Source organism: Littorina saxatilis, linkage group LG17 (genome assembly GCF_037325665.1).
Source record: "Littorina saxatilis isolate snail1 linkage group LG17, US_GU_Lsax_2.0, whole genome shotgun sequence".
NCBI lineage: Eukaryota > Metazoa > Mollusca > Gastropoda > Littorinimorpha > Littorinidae > Littorina > Littorina saxatilis.
The window spans coordinates 32123178-32140849 of NC_090261.1; the positions used below are offsets into that span (position 1 = coordinate 32123178).

General features: G+C 40.8%; 1 protein-coding gene across 1 annotated transcript; it reads left to right on the plus strand.

Moving 5' to 3' along the window:
• Positions 1-1898: 1898 nt before the first annotated feature.
• Positions 1899-12914, plus strand: LOC138952384 (UBX domain-containing protein 1-like). Its single transcript, XM_070324047.1, has 11 exons — positions 1899-2039; positions 2335-2388; positions 4091-4164; positions 5181-5268; positions 5577-5708; positions 5977-6096; positions 6560-6631; positions 9564-9615; positions 10072-10176; positions 10594-10774; positions 12346-12914. The coding sequence occupies exons 1-11, from the start codon at positions 1987-1989 to the stop codon at positions 12387-12389; spliced, it is 975 nt and encodes a 324-aa protein (XP_070180148.1). The 5' UTR covers positions 1899-1986; the 3' UTR covers positions 12390-12914.
• Positions 12915-17672: the final 4758 nt, after the last annotated feature.

The following is a 17672-nucleotide window of genomic DNA, read 5'->3' on the forward strand; positions in this document are numbered from 1 at the left end:
TTTGATTGGTCAGTATTTTTAGGCAAAGCACATGTTCTCAGCAAACAGAAAACAAAATATTGGAAGCGTGAGTCACGCTACCCAAAAATAAAATCTTTTTTTACATATATTTTTTTTTCTATAACTTTTTTCCCCATGGTTCATTCATCATCTGACATAACTTTTTAGCGAAATCTAACCATAAGATTATTGAAAAAAAGCAAAAATGTAGACGACCACCTTTAAAATTTGACAAATTTAAAAAATGCCAAAGGGAGACATATATATATATTACTAGAGGAATACCCGGCTTCGCCGGGGTGAATCGCGAGACAGAGACAGACAGCGTGGCGGTTCATCACAATCACCTCTGCAGGCGAAGTCCTGTCAAACGGGATTGAGAATTTTAGAGCTTATTTCTTAGCCCTATATTATCTGTTGTGGCTTCTCAAATGCCAGAACATACAGACAGACAAAAGCCGCTAGACCCCATCACAAACAGAACTCTACAATCCACAGGTTTTTGCCCACACACACACACAGAGAAGCCGTATATATAAATATGTATATCTATATCTATAAATATATAGAGATAGGTGAGAGTGTATTTTTCGCGTGGCTATAAATTGATTTTCACTTTGACAGTAAGAACAACTTACGGGTGCAAGGGAAGCGTTGTGGACAGCGCAGTGACATTCTAACAATAGAACCTCAGAAACGGGAATTTGAGGTGAACGGCGCGAGACAGAGACAGACAGCGTGGCGGTTCACCACAATCACCTTTGAAGGCGAAGTCCTGTCAAACGGGATTGAGAATTTTAGAGCTTATTTCTTAGCCCTATATTATCTGCTGTGGCTTCTCACATGCCAGAACATACAGACAGACAAAAGCCGCTAGACCACATCACAAACAGAACTCTACAAAACACAGGTTTTTTCCCACACACACACACAAACACACACACACAGAGAAGCCGTATATATATATGCATATCTGTATCTATAAATATATAGAGATAGGTGAGAGTGTATTTTTCGCGTGGCTATAAATTGATTCGACCTTTTCACTTTGACAGTAAGAACAACTTACGGGTGCAAGGGAAGCGTTGTGGACAGCGCAGTGACATTCTAAAAATAGTAATAGTAACTTACAACTGAACGGGAAAGCCACACGAAGGAAGGGAGATAAACGCCAAACACTGGAGAAGATAAGGAAGAGTTACTTATAATGGTGAAATGAACACAAAAACAAAAATCTGTTCAGCGCTGCGCGCTGAGAGCACGTGTTGAAATATCTCATCGATGATATTGTGTCCGGGGTGTAGCTGAATACGGTGTCCAAATTTGAAAAAGATCCACCGAGAACTTTGGCGTTGTGATGTGGTGTAGCGGCTATGGTGTGTCGGTATGGGGGCCCGGGTAGCTGAGGTGGAACCAAAATAGCTGAGGTGGAACCAAAATCGGTTCAGCGCTGCGCGCTGAGAGCACGTGTTGAAATATCTCATCGATGAGGTTGTGTCCGGGGTCTCTCTGAATAAGCCCACCAAATTTGAAGCAGATCCATCGAGAACTTTGGGCGTGCATGGCGAATACACAAATACACAAACACACAGATACACAAACACACAGACAGACACAAGTCGTATATATATATAGATGCACAAGAAAAGGATAAGCTTACTGCTGATGCAGCAGCTAAACTCATGTAGCAGCAAACGTTGTTGGGTTTTTAATTTGTTTTATATCGAAGCATGCATATTATGGCGTTTATCATTCAAGCTTTGAAAGGAAAGTTAAACATCAACGTAGTGAAGCAGACCATAGATATATCCCTTGACGTCAATACACATCTATGAGCAGACGACACCGCAGAATTTAGAGCTTGAAGCGTGCTCTCCCTTGATGAATCAATCTTTCTTGTTTGAAAGTAGTAAAGGTCGGCAGCCATTGGAGAACAGAAACTGAGAAACAAGAGGCGCGTGGAATTTGTCTTCATAACAACCAAACATGCCCACAGACGTTGAAATTCTGGGTGAGATGGGGTTTCCCCAAGTCAGAGCGTGAGTATTGCTTGCTGAACCATTTCAATAGTATGTCTTCAAAATACAAAGCTGATTCGAGTTGAAATAAGTCGCATTGTTGCCCGACTTGCTGTTGGAGTGTTCACCTGCTGACTCATGAGTGATGAGACCTGTGTTTTTCCCTTTCACTTTTAAATATGCTGTAATTGATTGTCAAGACACTGATCCGCATTACTGTCTTCATCTATAATGAACTTATAAGCATATGACTTTGCTTGCTTACGCAGAAAATGACATAATACATCATTGTGTTTATACTTTTGTGCTTGTATAGTGAGAAGGCTCTGGCAAAAACAGGGTACAAGGGAGTGCAGATTGCAATGGACTGGTGAGTACAAGATAGAGATATGTGGTATATCCAAAAATGATTCCACTAAGGAAAGTACACAAATGTTTCAACACGTATGGACTCCATAATTTATGGATAGATTTGGACTAATGTTGCAAAATAGTATAAAGCTACTTTAGGGCAGGTTGGGGGTATACTGTACTCTGTAGGTTTACAAGTATGTCCATGTTCACTGTGAATGGGTAGCACTATTTAATACACACAGTCTGATTGATTGGTAAACCTAATTTGGCGTTACGCCTGAGGAACTGTATCATATTACAACATCTTTTATTGCGTTTTTACGGGTCACATGATGAAACTGTAACTAACCATTGGTCAAACATGCACCCTATATCAATTGATACATTGCAGGAAGTCGTCATAGCCAAGTGATATCTCGCAGGAAGTGACTAATCACTTATGGGCGCCATCTTTAGACGGTCACTTCAAAAACAGTGGAGCGAGATATTTCCCATAAACATTCTTTGATGAAGAATTGAGTACACAAGTGAAAAGGCAAATCGTCAAAAAAGATAAAAGCATGCCCAATCTTTTGTACGCAGTCATGTGTCCTAGAAATGGGATCTGAAGTCTTACCGACGGGGGTTGCATTGAATGGTAATTTAGCAGAAAAACATCAAGAGACACAAGCAGCAGACACTTGTGAGAACTGGATAACTTTGACTACAATTTGAAAGAAATTTCACCCCCTAGCGAGATAGAAGCAAAAGTGTCTGCAGGCACAATGGTTTACACCGCACCAGCCCTGAGATTAAAACGTAACTGACCTGACGACTCGATGAAGAAAACAGGGAATGAAAGGGAGAGAGACTGGAAGAGGTCACATTCACTGTGCATAATTCCTACCTGGATCATCGCGACTCGCGCATTGTTACATAATCGCAAGTCTTTCAGCAGGGACAGTTCTGTGCAAGTGAAATTCTGATCACTTCAGTTCAATGTGTTCAGTGAAAACGACCATCCGAGTTGTCGAGAAGAAATTCTGAAACACGTCACGTTCCAAATCAAAAGACGACATTCTATTCTCTTACGTCACTATTCTTGGTTTACGGTACCATTTGGCGGCTTTGCTACGAGTATGCCATAGTCTTGGTTGGCCGAGACCTTGAGGTGATCCCAAAGAAGACTCCTTAGCAGCTACCGACAGGAGGTTTACGGAAGAGCCTGTCTTGTTTATTTTGAAAAAGGATGCATAAAACTGTCCAAAACAAAACGCAATAAATTCGTTATCATTAGATGTGGCTGTGATATCCACATCTATCAGTCACGATGTCTCAAAAGGCGGAAACATCAGATCTCGGCTTACGCCTCGATCTGATATGATTCCTCTTTTCTCGACATTGTGACTGATAAATGTGGATATCACAGCCACATCTAACCATAACTACTATTGTACATTATGTCACGATATCTTCAGAATCAAATTTGTATGGATTTTTAACAAAAGCCCTGTGAGTTAAGTCAGAACTGCCTGGATATGACACTTGAATCATTAATTTATACTTCAATAATTCATATTTCTCTTGCAGTTTGAAGATCCAGGATTCTTTTCTGACTAATTTTTTTCTAAGAAGGCAGTAACGTGCCGAAATATTGATTATAGATATAAACGTACCTAACCTGGTTACTGGTGAGTTTTCTTTTTATTTAAATTTTTTCCTCTGATTAATCTAAACAGGATCATGGCCCATGAAGATGACCCTGACATTGATGTACCAATGGATATAAAAAATCCAGAAGGAAACGTGCTTGGTAAGCCTGAAAAACTGCTATAAATTGACACATTTTGGGAAATTGTGGGACTCACACCTATAAATCTTAATATCTTCCTTGTCAGTTTCAAGATCTAGGTGTGTTTCAGAAACTAAAGGACGTTGCGGCTGCAGTTTTTAGCATTATGATAATTCTTCTTCTTCTTGGCGTTCGCAGAGGTTACACGATCAGTCCAGCACTGGTGATAAATGTTGTCGTTTTCTCCAACTCCTGTCGACTGCCATATAGTTTGGTCTGCAAGGGAGTTGGTGACGGCCACACTTCTTTTCGTTCCTCATCTAGTAAGGGACATCGCTGTAAGATGTGTTCCGCTGTTTGGTCTTCTTGACCGCAGGCACAGGTTGGTGATGGCGCCAGCTTGAACTTTCGGTTCATGTGAGCATTGAGCCTGTTGTGGCCAGTATGCAGCCTGATGAGGTTGACTTGCTGCTCTCTGGACAATGTGTGGTAGTCATCTCTGTTTGTCCTTGGCCTCATCAATGCCTTGATGATTGTCTTCTGCTCACTAAAGCTGACACTGTTTTCAGGTTGGTCTTCCACGGCTCCTTCTTTCGCCAGCTCATCTGCCCTTTCATTTCCTGGTATCCCACAGTGTGCTGGTATCCACTGGAGGACAACTCTTCTGGTGTGTCTGACCATCTGTAATGCTTTGGCCAGCTGTGGGAGTTTGTCGTTCTCTAGGGCCTGAAGGACTGAAAGGGCGTCCGAGAGGAAGACAACTTGGTAGCAAGGGTCTGCGGAGTCCTGAACCAAGGAGGCGGCCTGCATGAGAGCTTCTGCTTCTGCTTTATAGTTTGTAGCATTATGATAATTGACTGGTGTATTACTCTTCAAGGGCGATCACTGATTGTAGGGTATTTTGTTTTGTACTCAATTTTCATACCAGCAAATAATACAACAAGAAAATTGTGGTCCACAGTAGTGTTTTCTAAACTTTGATGTTCTAAATGAAATGTTGCAGACATTGAAATGGTTGGGATTGTATTTGATCACAGGCCAGGCGGTACAAGAAACAGGTGGAGAAACAGCTGCTGCAAGCGGGGATCCACCTGCGGAACAGGCCAAGTCAATCAAGTGTGATGAGTGAGTGCTAGTTTGTGCTTTGGTCTCCAATGGTGGAAAGGTGTTTAGGGAGGGGTGGGGGGGGGGGGGGTGTTGTGTATGCATGTGTGTGTGTGAGAGTCTGTGTCATAGGTGGAGGGTAGGCAACTCTGCATGTTTCTGAACTGTTTGTGTGTAAGTGTTTCTCTTTGTGTGCTGGTGTTTGTAGGTAATTCGGAAGTTTTTATCATGAAAATGTGAGAAACCTTTTTATTTGGTTATTAGAGCAGTCAGACTTCATACCAGTTAAAAAATAAAAAAATAATAACATTGTTCCCCTTTTTGTGCAGGTGTGGTAAACTGCTGAAAAGCGAGCTGGATGCTCAGGCTCATGCAGCACGAACACAACATGCCAGTTTTTCTGAGAGTGTTGAGGAGATCAAACCATTGACAGCAGAAGAGAAGGAAGAACAGAAGCAGAAGTAGGTAGCCATAAAATGGAAACAGTGAAACACACACAAATACTGATTTTGAATCAAAACACACGTTCTATGTGTTTTAGTTCTTTTTTTTTCCTTCTTTTTTTTTGTGTGTGGGGGGTTCTGTACAAAGTCTTGGAATCTTGTACACAAAAAAAGGGCACAAAAACTAGTCTTCGATTTCAGCTCCTCAACATTTTTTCTGGCTGACTTAACAGCTAAACTAATGGTGTGTTTGCATGTTGATGTAGGTTGTGCGTTTTGTTGACAGGTTGCAGGAAAAGCTGAAGCAGAAACGACAAGAAAAGGAACAGCAGGAGAAAGAAGAGCAAATACAGCGAGAAAAGATTCGCCGCGCCGCTGGCAAAGACCTTACTGATATCAAGCAAAAGTAGGGTGTTTAATTTTTGTTGGATCTTTAAGAGACAAAGCTGCTGGTGAAAAAATATGAAATTGTGCAACACATAGTTGCAGACAAACGCACGCATAAACGCTGTCTATTTCACTGTGTACTCAAGGAGTATTGTTTACTTGTTCATTGTTTTTCTTGTACATTTTGTATTGCATGTTTTTTGTTTTCTTGTTTCTTTCTTTTAGATGTCTGTTTTACTTTTTATCTGGGACGTGTAATACGTTTTGGTAACAAATCTGGTTATGATGGTTTAGGTGCATGAGAAAATGAGACCTGCTGTAATCAACAGTTTTACAGGAATTCAAAAGCATATTGGCATAGTGTTATATCTTTTCTCCTTGTTAATGTGGGTGTGTCTGGAGTGTAACATTGGCTAAAAGTCATATTGAATAAACAGACAAATGATTGCCTGGAATCTTATACAGTGCTGTGTTGTTTACAGACACGAAGAAGCAGAAATGAGAAAAATTGCTGAAGAACGCAGGAGAGAGAAACTGGAAGAAAAGATGGCAAGGTAATGATTTGAGAGTGGTGTGTTCTGTTAGATAATTCAATCATATCAGGATACTCTTCATTTAAGCATGTGATATATGTATGAGAGAAGAGAGGGAGAAATATTGAAAAAGTGTATGTATTATGTTTTGTGTAACATTAAAGTGCAGTTCTCATGTAATTTTCAATAATTCTGGTTTTTGACTCACATGCGAAGCAAAAGTGAGTCTATGTACTCACCCGAGTCGTCCGTCCGGAAAACTTTAACGTTGGATATTTCTTGGACACTATTCAGTCTATCAGTACCAAATTTGGCAAGATGGTGTATGATGACAAGGCCCCAAAAAACATACATAGCATCTTGACCTTGCTTCAAGGTCAAGGTCACAGGAGCTCTTCAAAGTTGGATTGTATACATATTTTGAAGTGACCTTGACCCTGAACTATGGAAGATAACTGTTTCAAACTTAAAAATTATGTGGGGCACATGTTATGCTTTCATCATAAGACACATTTGGTCACATATGATCAAGGTCAAGGTCACTTTGACCCTTATGAAATGTGACCAAAATAAGGTAGTGAACCACTAAAAGTGACCATATCTCATGGTAGAAAGAGCCAATAAGCACCATTGTACTTCCTATGTCTTGAATTAACAGCTTTGTGTTTGGGTCAAGGTCACATGTATTTTGGTAGGAAAAATGTGTAAAGCAGTTCTTAGTGTATGATGTCATTGCTAGGTTTAGTTATTTGACCTTGACCCTGAAGGTCAAGGTCATGTAAAGGTCAAGGTCAAGCATGTGAGTCGTATGGGCTTTGCCCTTCTTGTTAAATGTTATTGTTGTGTCTTTCCTGAACTTAGCTGGTTCCATGGTACAATTACTAAATAATAAACAAGTCGCGTAAGGCGAAAATACAACATTTAGTCAAGCTGTCGAACTCACAGAATGAAACTGAACGCAATGCAATTTTTCAGCAACAGACCGTATACACGTACTCGTAGCATCGTCAGTCCACCGCTCGTGGCAAAGGCAGTGAAATTGACAAGAAGAGCGGGGTAGTAGTTGCGCTGAGAAGGATAGCACGCTTTTCTGTACCTCTCTTCGTTTGAACTTTCTGAGCGTGTTTTTAATCCAAACATATCATATCTATATGTTTTTGGAATCAGGAACCAAGAAGGAATAAGATGAAAGTGTTTTTAAATTGATTTCGAAAATTTAATTTTGATCATAATTTTTGTATTTTTAATTTTCCGAGCTTGTTTTTCATCCAAATATAACATATTTATATGTTTTTGGAATCAGAAAATGATGAAGAATAAGATGAACGTAAATTTGGATCGTTTTAAAAAAAAAATTTTTTTTTTACCATTTTTAGATTTTCAATGACAAAAGTCATTATTTAATTTTTAACACTTTCGCGACGGGAGGTGACTATATTAGTAATAGCGCTGCAACGCCCACGGACGGGAAGTGACTATTTTAGTATTAGACATACAAGGTACACGACTCGTGATTGCTTCCCGGTTTTTGAAGCTTGCAGTAAATTGAGTTGTTTCCCTTGACACACTTGGTGTGCCCTTCCGCCATATGCAATATTAGCCTGATTTGTGCGGTTTTTTCGAGAAAAAAAATGAATCGAAGGCGAGCCTTGTCACGGGAGGAGATTCTCCGGATGTTGGATCTTGAGGACCCTGTAGATCATGATTCAGACGTGTTGTTTTCGCCTCAAGAAAGCGATAATAGCAGTGATATTGAGGATGAAACAGTCCTGTTGTTGCTGCTAGTATGAGTCGGCAAACTACATGTGTTAGGGTGGTACTGCATGAATCTTCGAATGTGTAGTTGCAAGGGGGGCGTGGCAGCACTGATAACAATGGATGGCTGGAGCCTAATCCTTTTGGAAATGTTCATAGGTGTACAGTTGGGACTTTGTTGTGAAAATGTGACTTATATTCAATATGGATTACCTAGACATCATTTGGTGAGTGTCACAGTTTTGTTTCATTTGAGTCAGGATGCTGTGAGTGAATGCGGGATTTGCTTGTTTTTTTCTTTGTACTGTCTCCTTATTCCTGTGTAGAATTTTAACAATATTTCAGCTAATTCATAGGTTTTACACCTTGTTTGGTTATAAAATTATTTATAATACTTTCTGTTAAAAAATAACTTTTAAAAAAGCAGTGGAAAAGAAAACACACACAAAAAAACGTTAAAAAACACAAATTATCCCCCTTTCACCCCCCCCTTTGCTAAAACAAATCGCGTGGCAAACTTATAAATAGCACGACTGAACTGGGCATTCATTTTTTAATTAGTACACAAAATTTGGTGGTGATTGGACTTAATTCAAGCTTGCTAGACAGATTTCTTTACAGTTACTGTTTTTTGGGAAGTTTCATGGTGGCAAGCTTGGGCAGGCAGGACGTTAACGCCGTGGCAATGCTAGTCACAATAGTGTTAAGCCACCAAGCTGAAATGCAATACCGAAGTCCGGCCTTCGTCGAAGATTGCTTGGCCAAAATTTCAATCAATTTGATTGAAAAATGAGGGTGTGACAGTGCCGCCTCAACTTTTACAAAAAGCCGGATATGACGTCATCAAAGACATTTATCGAAATAAAGAAAAAAACGTCCGGGGATATCATTCCCAGGAACTCTCATGTCAAATTTCATAAAGATCGGTCCAGTAGTTTGGTCTGAATCGCACAGACAGACAGACAGACACACACACATACACCACGACCCTCGTCTCGATTCCCCCTCTATGTCAAAACATTTAGTCAAAACTTGACTAAATGTAAAAAAAGAGATCATGACCATGTTTAAAACTGTTTATTACTCGTCTGTATCATTTTATTTTTAATCTCAGTGTATTTGAAGGTGTGTGTGTGTGTGAATGTACATTGATGTAATTTATTTTTATTGTTGACTTTATGCTTTGTTATGGTTTCAGACAGAGGGTTAAAGATGAGATTGAAAAAGACAAGATAGAGAGAGCTGCGCGGGTAAGAGCTTATCAATTTGATGTTGAGAGGAAATCAGGATGAATGTTCAATTGCATTTTTAGGGGGGGGGGGGGGGGGGGGGGTTGGAGGATCCAGAACCTGATTTTTTTTTATTCAACTGCATTGGTGTGAATCCTTACATATTGTAAATCTTTTCTGATTAGATGTTTTTTGTGTGTGTGTTTTTTTTTGCACCCCACTGGGACATATGAATGACCCTAGGACCCTTACCCAAATTCTGAGTTCAGCATTTGAGCTCCCACCCATGCTACTGTGTCAACAAATTGTACTTATCTATATTGTTTGGTTCAGGTTAGAGTGAGGAGCTTCAGTATGTGTGTGTGACTATTTAAGTATTTTTGTCTCTTGTGCCTTCACATTTTGTTTGCTTCTAACTCCTTATTCTTTATCTGTTCTGAGTTGTGTTTGAAATCAGTGTCACAAATGGTGTTACAGTTTGCCAAACAGACGCCAAGTAGCCCTCCTGCACAAGCCAGCCCTGCTGCATCAACCCCCGCTGCTCCTGCAGAGAAGAAAGAATATGATGAAGCAAGATTGCAGGTGAGTGTGTTTGTGTGTGTGAACATGTGTGTGTATGTGTTACACAAGTTTGTGTGTGCATTCTGAGAGATAACCACAGGCTTTTGCATCAGTTCAAAGAAAGGTTGCACAGCTTGTCAGTCTTCCTTCCCCAAAAAAGAAGCCAAACTTTTTTATGAGGAGATAGCGTACAACAGAACATCTGTTTTTAAAGTTTTGATTTTTTAATATATGTAGTATTACACTGCATTGTTGGCTCAGGTTAGCAATTTGTCATGAATCATACAGTGTTAAAGCTTCTGCCAATTTTCTCTTAAATCTCTAACATAGATGTTTTTGAAGGCAGACGCCTCTCCTCACTTGGAAACAAGCTTTGGAAAAAGGTGCTTGTGTTGACTGTTGTACAATACCACATCATTTTTGCAACTTTCCTGGCAGATTCGACTGACGAATGGTCAAGCGTTGACCCAGACCTTCAAGGCTAAGGAAACCCTGGCGGCAGTGCGAGTCTACGTTCAGATGAATCGCTCAGACGGCAGCGGTCCTTTTACATTGATGACCTCTTTTCCTCGCAAAGTCTTCACTGAAGACGACATGGGCAAACCTCTGACTGAGCTTGGTAAGTGTGGGAGGGGCAGACAGGGAAGTAAAAGTACAAGAGAGAGGCGGGTGGGGAAAGTATTGAAGAGAGCTGCAGATGTGGAAGAAAGTATGGGACTGGAATAGAGATGAGGGAAGTAAATGTGAAAGAGAGGTTAATGGGGAGTGTGGAAGAGAGGCAGGTGTGGAAGTTAGTGTGGAAGAGGCAGGTTAGGAAGTAGGTGTGAAATAGAGACAGATGAGGAAGCAAGTTTGGAAGAGACAGATGGGAAAGTAAGGGAGGAAGAGAGAGAGAGACAGATGGAGAAGTAAATGTGGTAAGCGGGGAAGTGAGTGTGGAAGAGAGAGGCGCTAGGCAGGTTAGGAAGTAAGTGTTATATAGAGACAGATGGAGAAGTAAGGGAGGAAGAGAGACAGATGGAGAAGTAAGGGAGGAAGAGAGAGAGATGGAAAAGGAAGAGAGAGGCACTAGGCAGGTTAGGAAGTAGGTGTTATATAGAGACAGATGGGTAAGTAAGGGAGGAAGAGAGAGAGATGGAAAAGGAAGAGAGAGAGATGGAGAAGTAAATGTGGTAAACGGGGAAGTGAGTGTGGAAGAGAGAGGCGCTAGGCAGGTTAGGAAGTAAGTGTTATAGAGACAGATGGGGAAGTAAGGGAGGAAGAGAGAGAGATGGAAAAGGAAGAGAGATGGAGAAATAAATGTGGTAAGCGGGGAAGTAAGTATGGAAGAGAGAGGCGCTAGGCAGGTTAGGAAGTAAGTGTTATATAGAGACAGATGGGGAAGTAAGGGAGGAAGAGAGAGAGATGGAAAAGGAAGAGAGAGAGATGGAGAAGTAAATGTGGTAAGCGGGGAAGTAAGTGTTATGTAGAGACAGATGGGGAAGTAAGGGAGAGAGAGAGAGAGAGAGAGAGAGAGATAAATGTGGTAAGTGAAGTAAGTGTGCAAGAGTTAGAGAGATGCAAGTAGGGTTGGTTGTTGTTTTTAATGTCCCTTCAACCGATATCTGGGACCGATGCAAGTTTGTTTCAATTCTCAGTTCACATGACAGTCTGCATGTTTGAAACTCTTTCCTTTTATTTATATCCCTGAACTAAGAAGGTTCTTTATGCAGGAGGGGAAGTAAGTGTGGAAGAGAGGAAAATTAAGTTGCTTCCATCGGTGTTCACTAGCATTATTTATCATTACAGATTCCAGTCTATTGTCATTATTCTTCTTTTTGTGTGGATAACCACTCGCACAGTGTGGTCAGTATGATGTGATTACTGGCTCTTTGGAGAATAGTATCTTGTCTTTTTGATGTCCTCTTCTTAGGGTTTGTGATATGACTGTGAGATGTTTTTCTGTGAGACATGTACTGTACCACAGTGTAGGGATCTACCATGTTTTCTCTGAAACCCTCAGTTTCAGTGGCCACCAGGACCATTCTTGAGGTGGTTAGCTTGAGTTAAAACTACTGTGTTCCCCAAAATATTCTCCTTTTGTCTTATATCTGCCTTATTCACTGTAAAAAAAAAAAAAAATCGCTGTTCTGTACCACTAGCAGTTTTCACTGAGAATCCTCTGGCTAAGAAATGTATTCTATGTTGCAGGTCTCGTGCCTTCTGCCGTTCTCATGGTTACCAAAACCCAGTGATGAACGACTGTGATGTGTGTCTGTGTGTGTGAATGAATTCTTTCTTGTCTTCTGCTTTTGTCCTTGCTGGCTGTTGGTGAAAAAAAGACTTTGAAATGATAACCATGCACCTCTCTTCATCAAAAACCTGTGCACACGACATGTAGTTAAATCCAAGAAATCTGAGTGTCCACTGTGTTTTTTTAATCATCTGTATTTTTGTGTATGTTGATCTAAGAGATCATTGCAATTAGTTATGGTTGGCTGAGCGCAGAGTTTTAATCTGTGCTTTGCTCAAATAAGGACTTTCCCGAGTGAACGCATTATTTCAAAAATATTGGTCACAAGTTTGTGAAAATCAAAGCCTGAAAGTGCAGCAATGTTGTTGCTACACTGACAGAATAACCCAGGCATTTGTCAGAGTTATAGACATGGCGTTATTCAGGCATCACCAAGGATTGAATGTCCTGGATGAACTGAGAGTTCAGACTCAGAGTGTTTGATTGATAGTGTTGTTATTGCTGAACATCAATATAGTGTTCTTCATACTGTTGTAGCAGTTTTCCTATTGCATTGAATGTTTGTTTATTTACCCGGCGGAAAACCGTGGAAGTTGTAGATAATAACCAAGACCTGAGTCTTTTATGCGGCTCTACAGATTTGTTATTTAGTGTGTGCACCTGTTATTTTCTCCTTTACGGATCTAGATTTGGCCTCGCGTTGTGTTCATTTTTCCCTAGTGCGTGCAACTAAAATCTGCTAGTGCGCTTTATTTATCCTCTTCCATCTAAAATTGCCGAGTTAGCTTATCTTTCCAAAAAGGTTAAATCAGTGAGAAGAAGTGACGACTCAGGTATCAACGAAAATCATTCAGTCGAGTGATGGAGTCAATTCCATGGGATTACTTTTCTATAAAATAGTTTATTAAACTCATTTCTAGAAAAGTGTACAAGCCTTCCAATACAACAAGTGCAAATTATTCAATATCATAAATTCACATACAAAATTGATACAAAAACCCGGGTAGCCTTTACATGGCAAACATCAAAAATGCGCAAATTATTATCATGGAAAAACAATGAAGCCGCCTAATCTCCCTTCCCCAAATAATCCTATCCTAAATCGAGACTCCGCATATCGAGCTAGCTACATTTTTACCCCATACAGGATCTTTTATTCTCTGACTGACTATCTAAGAATTTCTCTCAAACCTGTTCTTTAATGGAATTCTAAATGGGAGAAACAGTTCTTCCCGCTTTGGGCTAAGTTTTAAGGTTAGTCTAAGACTTCATAAGTTACTATTTTGACTTTAGTGAGAACGGGACAGAGTCAATGTCAACCCTCCCTATTCGTCACCAAAGTTGTTTGTCCCTAACCTAATTCCAGTTTCCCCTTTTACAAAGTACCATGCGCAAAACAGGCGGGACACCAAAAACACAGGAGCTTACCTAGAATTGCGCAGGTCACCTAATGTTTAATCTACCACACCTAGCTATCTAATTTAGGACCGTTCAATCAAACGCACGCCGACGCTCTAACAGTCCGGTTGTTTATTTCTGACTATCTACGGAATTTCTCGCCTACATATCTTTTAGACCTTTACTTTTGCTTGAAGTAAGCAATCAGTAACATGCGCGGTCGTCCTTTGTAACTGGCTATACCTGAGCTGTCCTAATTTACAAAAAGGTAGAAAGAATCTCTAAGTTCTTTTATCGTTACACTGTGTTTTCCCTACACTATCCCTTCAAAAGAATGCGAAGTCTCTTCTTCTTGTCCCTATTCTAAATCTTGATCTAGTCTACCTTGTCTTTACTCTCTCCCTATTCTAATCCCTAACCTAGCGCCCTCAGTCTATGTCCTTACTCTAACCCATCCTATTCTGTTCTAAAGCCTGTCCTAATGCGTGTAGTAACCTCATTTTACACTGTCTTTTATACCAATCTGCATGGCAACGCAAACAAACACACAGAACCAGAGGCAGATTGGCTGACCGAAAAAGAACATTAACCGCACTACTTTCAAAACATTACGCGGACAATGTAATCCGTCCTTTTTCCTTTATCTTTACACTTGCTGATCACAACAAGCGCTCTTTTAATAACTGTTCGTAATATTTAAGCAACCTACAACACTATCTTCATCAAAGAAACCTTGTCTCTCCTCTCTTTTACCATTCCTATCCTTTTTGGCTCACGTAAGTGTAGCCTATGCGATCGTAACTTTGTCTGTCTGTGCGTGCGTGCGTGCGTGCGTCTGTGCGTGTGTATGTCTGTGGTAGAAACTCTAACATTTGAAGACGTCACATTACATTGACGTCACATTATGACGTAAGAGGGTTAGACGTCACGCGAAGGAAGTACTGACAGTCTCGGTCATTATTATTTTGAGCGCGCCGAGACTAGTTGGCAGTCGTGTCCTTGTAAGTAGGCTACATGCAGACAGACAGATCTAGATCTAGTGTCTCGCTTTCTTGCACAGTTTCACCTATGCTCTTTCTGTGTGTGTGTGCCGTGTGTGTGTGTGTGTGTGTGTGTGTGTGTGTGTGTGTGTGTGTGTGTGTGTGTGTGTGTGTGTGATTGAGTTTGTGTTACTGTTTGTCGATTTCTTACGTGAGCCTTGATGGCTTCGCCTCTTGTTGATCTAACGATGATTTCTTCCGGCGATCGTTGTTTCCAACCCTACGAACAATCATCATATTCCTGTTACGTTATTAACCAAAATAACATCTTGTGGTCACTAAATTACATCCATTACACAACTTTCATCCAATCTCTCGTTACTCAACTTGACATTGGTCAAGTTCTACCACCATTTATCGACCCGTATGCTGGTAAAATCGTGTCCGCGCCACATAAATGGCCACCAACACGGAACTGAAAAGGGAATTACCTCCCTTGCATCGTCTGCTGTTGTGTATACCCTATTGTTCCCTCTCTTCTTTGACAAGCTGAAAACAGCGATAGCGTGACAGAAAGGACTCTGTACGCCATGACCATTCTAAGCCTTCCATCCCTAACTTTTACATTAAACTTTCTTCAAATCTGGCTCTCCCGCCACATTCCCCCCAACTCAAATTCTATGTCGTTTGGAACAAACTACCTAGAATAACTATAAGAGATTTGAATAAAGTTTACCTGCTTATGCTCAACATACACCTGTTGTGTTTTCAACAAATTCATCAATACTAACTATCTAATTTCATCAAAATAACAACTAACTATAAAACATTCTTTATTGAACCATCAACAACATCATCATCATCATAGTTGATTTTTAACTTAAATTATGGTCATCTCGTTGTGGAATTTTGCTGCCTTCTCACCGGTCATCTTTTTCATCAATGGATCACGCTGGTGTCCATTACGTCCAAGTTGACGGCTAAAGTTGTAAGGGGTATCGAAGTACGCCCTTCCGTAACTTATCCTTACTTCCTAAGCCAACGGTTAAAGTTGTGAGGGGTATTGCTGTACGCCCTCCCGGAAACTCAGGTGCAGTCCACCTAATAGTCAGCTAGAGTTGAAAGGGGTATCGTGGTACTGCCTTCTGATCTACTGGTCTGGATTATCATTTCCTATTAGATTTCACAGTTACGTTCAGAGGGGTATCGGTGTACCTCCTCCTGCGAAATCTAATTTGTAGCCCTACAGATTGACGGGACGGAAAGCAAGGGGTATCGAAGTACGCCCTTCCGAACAATCTGCAACAACGGTGATCCTCTTCTTTCCCCATCTCCTTTACTTGTACTAATAATGAACTATTATGTATCTGGTTAAAATATGAGTATACGATCATGTTAAGGCACGAGAAAAACACTTTACCTGAGACAGATACGGACCTATGGTGACCTTTATCAAAGTCGCTCAAACCGTCCTAATATCCCAGACAAAACAATCGGACAGAATACATCACTCTGATTCTGACAAAAAGACACTGTTTGTTATGAACGGCAGTAAACTTTAGCTGAATCATATCAGAGCGATAAACAACCTTGTTGCTTTTCTTTCCACATTTGACCAAAAGCCAGGATCTGGCCATGGTGGAGGTCTGACTGGTGGTCTGAATTTACACGGCAAAACCCACCCTGTCTCCCAAACAAGCACCAACAAGGCTTTGGTTGCTCTATTGACACTGTCAATTGTCTCAACCTTGATCCCATGACCCTTTTTGAGGTCAATCACGTCCCATGAGCTCTCATCTGTCTTTGTAGTCTGCTCTGTCTGTACAACAACTGAAGTGCACCTAGATGAATCATCTTGGTCAGAACTACCTTGTTCTGTCCCACTAGCTGGAGTCTCTTGCAACTCCTTACTTTGGATAGCTAGAGTACCTTCCCTGTCCGCAGCTTTTTGTTCTGCTCCACAGGTTTCCTCCACTAAAACCCTCTTCTCAAAGTTAGTTCTGTCTTCAGTACTGAGTAGGCAATCATCGACTGGATCAGTTACATCCCTACTCTCGAGTACGTCAGATTGTCTCTGAGCAACTGATACATCTTTGACTTGTGTCTGTGATTCCCGTTTACCATCTCCCACCTCTGGGACTACTCCGATATCTGAAGCATCAAGTTTTGAAATACGTTCAATCAGAAGACCTTTCTTCTCACAACTATCAAGGGGTGAACCCACCAAGTCTGAACTAGTCAAATCCCGCATCTCCCAAGACGCCTTACTTTGATTCACTAGAACACATTCTTTCTTCACAACCCCTCTTACTGATACCTGGGTACAATCTTCCACAACTCTTCCCCTAGAGTTACTATTGTCACCCGTATCTATCACACTATCTTGAGCCGAATCAGCCATATCCTCACCTTCTGGCGAGGCAAAATTCCTCTGAACAACTGATTCAACCGAAAAATCCCTTTCTAAACTTGCTTCTCTTTCTTGGTTTGCTTTAGGAGAACTCATTTCATCCTTTCCTATTTTAAACCTGGAATCACCTTTCCCCTTGAAGGGAAGTCTTTTGGAACAAACAAACTCCCTTGTTCTATTCCCTCGAGATCTTCTATCAAAATCTCTACCCTTGTTTGAGTTACCGGCCTCAAATCCAGCCCTCTGTAATAAGTCACCTCTGCTATCAGGGGTACTCTCCTCACCCTGTGTTTTCTGGTTGTGACCCTCCACAGCCCTCGTATTCATATGAGTATGAGAAGGACAAAACATGTCACGGCTCCCTCTACAATTCCCGTTTTTGTCATCCCTTCCATTTTTATTTCTAGGACACTGACGAGCATAATGTAGAAAGTCCCCACAAACATGACATGCCCCCTTTTGTCTTTGTTCTTTTTCTTTCTGCTTTCCCATCATC

Coding starts and splice junctions, on each gene's coding strand:
- LOC138952384 (XM_070324047.1), top strand. CDS start 1,987: ATGCCCACAGACGTTGAAATTCTGGGTGAGATGGGGTTTCCCCAAGTC. Junction 2,389..4,090: donor GTGCAGATTGCAATGGACTG/GTGAGTACAAGA, acceptor TAATCTAAACAG/GATCATGGCCCATGAAGATG. Junction 9,616..10,071: donor AGATAGAGAGAGCTGCGCGG/GTAAGAGCTTAT, acceptor ATGGTGTTACAG/TTTGCCAAACAGACGCCAAG.